The following is a 1,024-nucleotide window of genomic DNA, read 5'->3' as shown; positions in this document are numbered from 1 at the left end:
CCCCCGGCTCTTGGCTCCGCCCCCAGGATACCCGGGCCCACCCACACCTATAAATGGCCAGCATCCCCAGCCTTGTACACATCTGTGATCAGTGGGCTCTGGCTCCACCCACTCGGCTTCTGGCTCTGCCCTTTGGGCCCTGGTTCCACCCCCTGGGCTTCCAGCTCCACCCCCAGGCCCGCCCATACCCCGGATGCCCACCATTGCCAGCTTTGAGCGTATCCGTGGTCACCCACTGGAGCCCTAGCTCCACCGACTTGGCTCCACCCACTGGGCCCTTGTCCCCACCCATACCTGTTGCCCAGCATTCCCAACCCTATGCATATTAGTGGGCACTCACTGCCCCCCCTTGCTCCACCTGCCAGGCCCAGGCTCCACCCGCTGCCTGCCCACCCTGCCAATCCCCAGCCCTATCCACACCCGTGTTGCTACCCCCTAGCTCCGCACAGTAGTCCTTCAGCTCCAGCCCACATCGGTGGCCAAGCCCCTCCCCTCCCTAATCACCTCATTGGCCAGCCCTGGCTCTGCCCCCATGCACTCCTTGGAGCTTAGAGGAAACACTGCCCTGGGCTGCAGGGATGTGCCTGACTCCGCCCCCTGTGTCCCCCCAGCCCAATTGCTACGCCAAGGTGATCACCATTGAGGCGCAGAAGAAGATCGTGATCTACTCGAAGCAGCCAATCGGGGTGAACGAGGAGATCACCTATGACTACAAGTTCCCCATTGAGGACAACAAGATCCCCTGCCTGTGCGGCATGGAGAACTGTCGCGGCACCCTCAACTGAGCCCCACCCCCTATTTATTTGCCCTGCCCCCCTCCCAGGCAAAGCCTGCCTCAGTTTCCCCTCCACCAAGTGGCCCCAGGATGCTTTGAGGTTGGTCAGGTGGAGTGGCTTCCTTGTTCAAAGGAAATCTCTCCCGTTGTCCCCCTGGGCTGCCTCGGTTTCCCCTCTCCAACCAAATTCCCCAGAGTCCTTTCAGGTGGGGGGAGCTTCCTCACCCATTCTCACCCTGGGCTGCTTCA

General features: G+C 61.8%; 1 protein-coding gene across 1 annotated transcript in view; it reads left to right on the top strand.

Moving 5' to 3' along the window:
• SETD1A (SET domain containing 1A) overlaps positions 1-1,018 on the top strand; it is a 12,933-nt gene extending 11,915 nt beyond the window's left edge. Inside the window, exon 19 of the mRNA XM_025195149.1 lies at positions 612-1,018. Within this exon, the coding sequence (XP_025050934.1) occupies positions 612-785 (174 nt within the window). The 3' untranslated portion in view covers positions 786-1,018. The remainder of the gene's footprint in view (positions 1-611) is intronic.
• Positions 1,019-1,024: the final 6 nt, after the last annotated feature.

The sequence above is a fragment of the Alligator sinensis genome, unplaced genomic scaffold (genome assembly GCF_000455745.1).
Source record: "Alligator sinensis unplaced genomic scaffold, ASM45574v1 scaffold1704_1, whole genome shotgun sequence".
In the NCBI taxonomy this organism is placed as follows: domain Eukaryota; kingdom Metazoa; phylum Chordata; order Crocodylia; family Alligatoridae; genus Alligator; species Alligator sinensis.
Note: the sequence above shows the minus strand (reverse complement) of the source record. Positions and strands in the feature narration are given on the sequence as shown.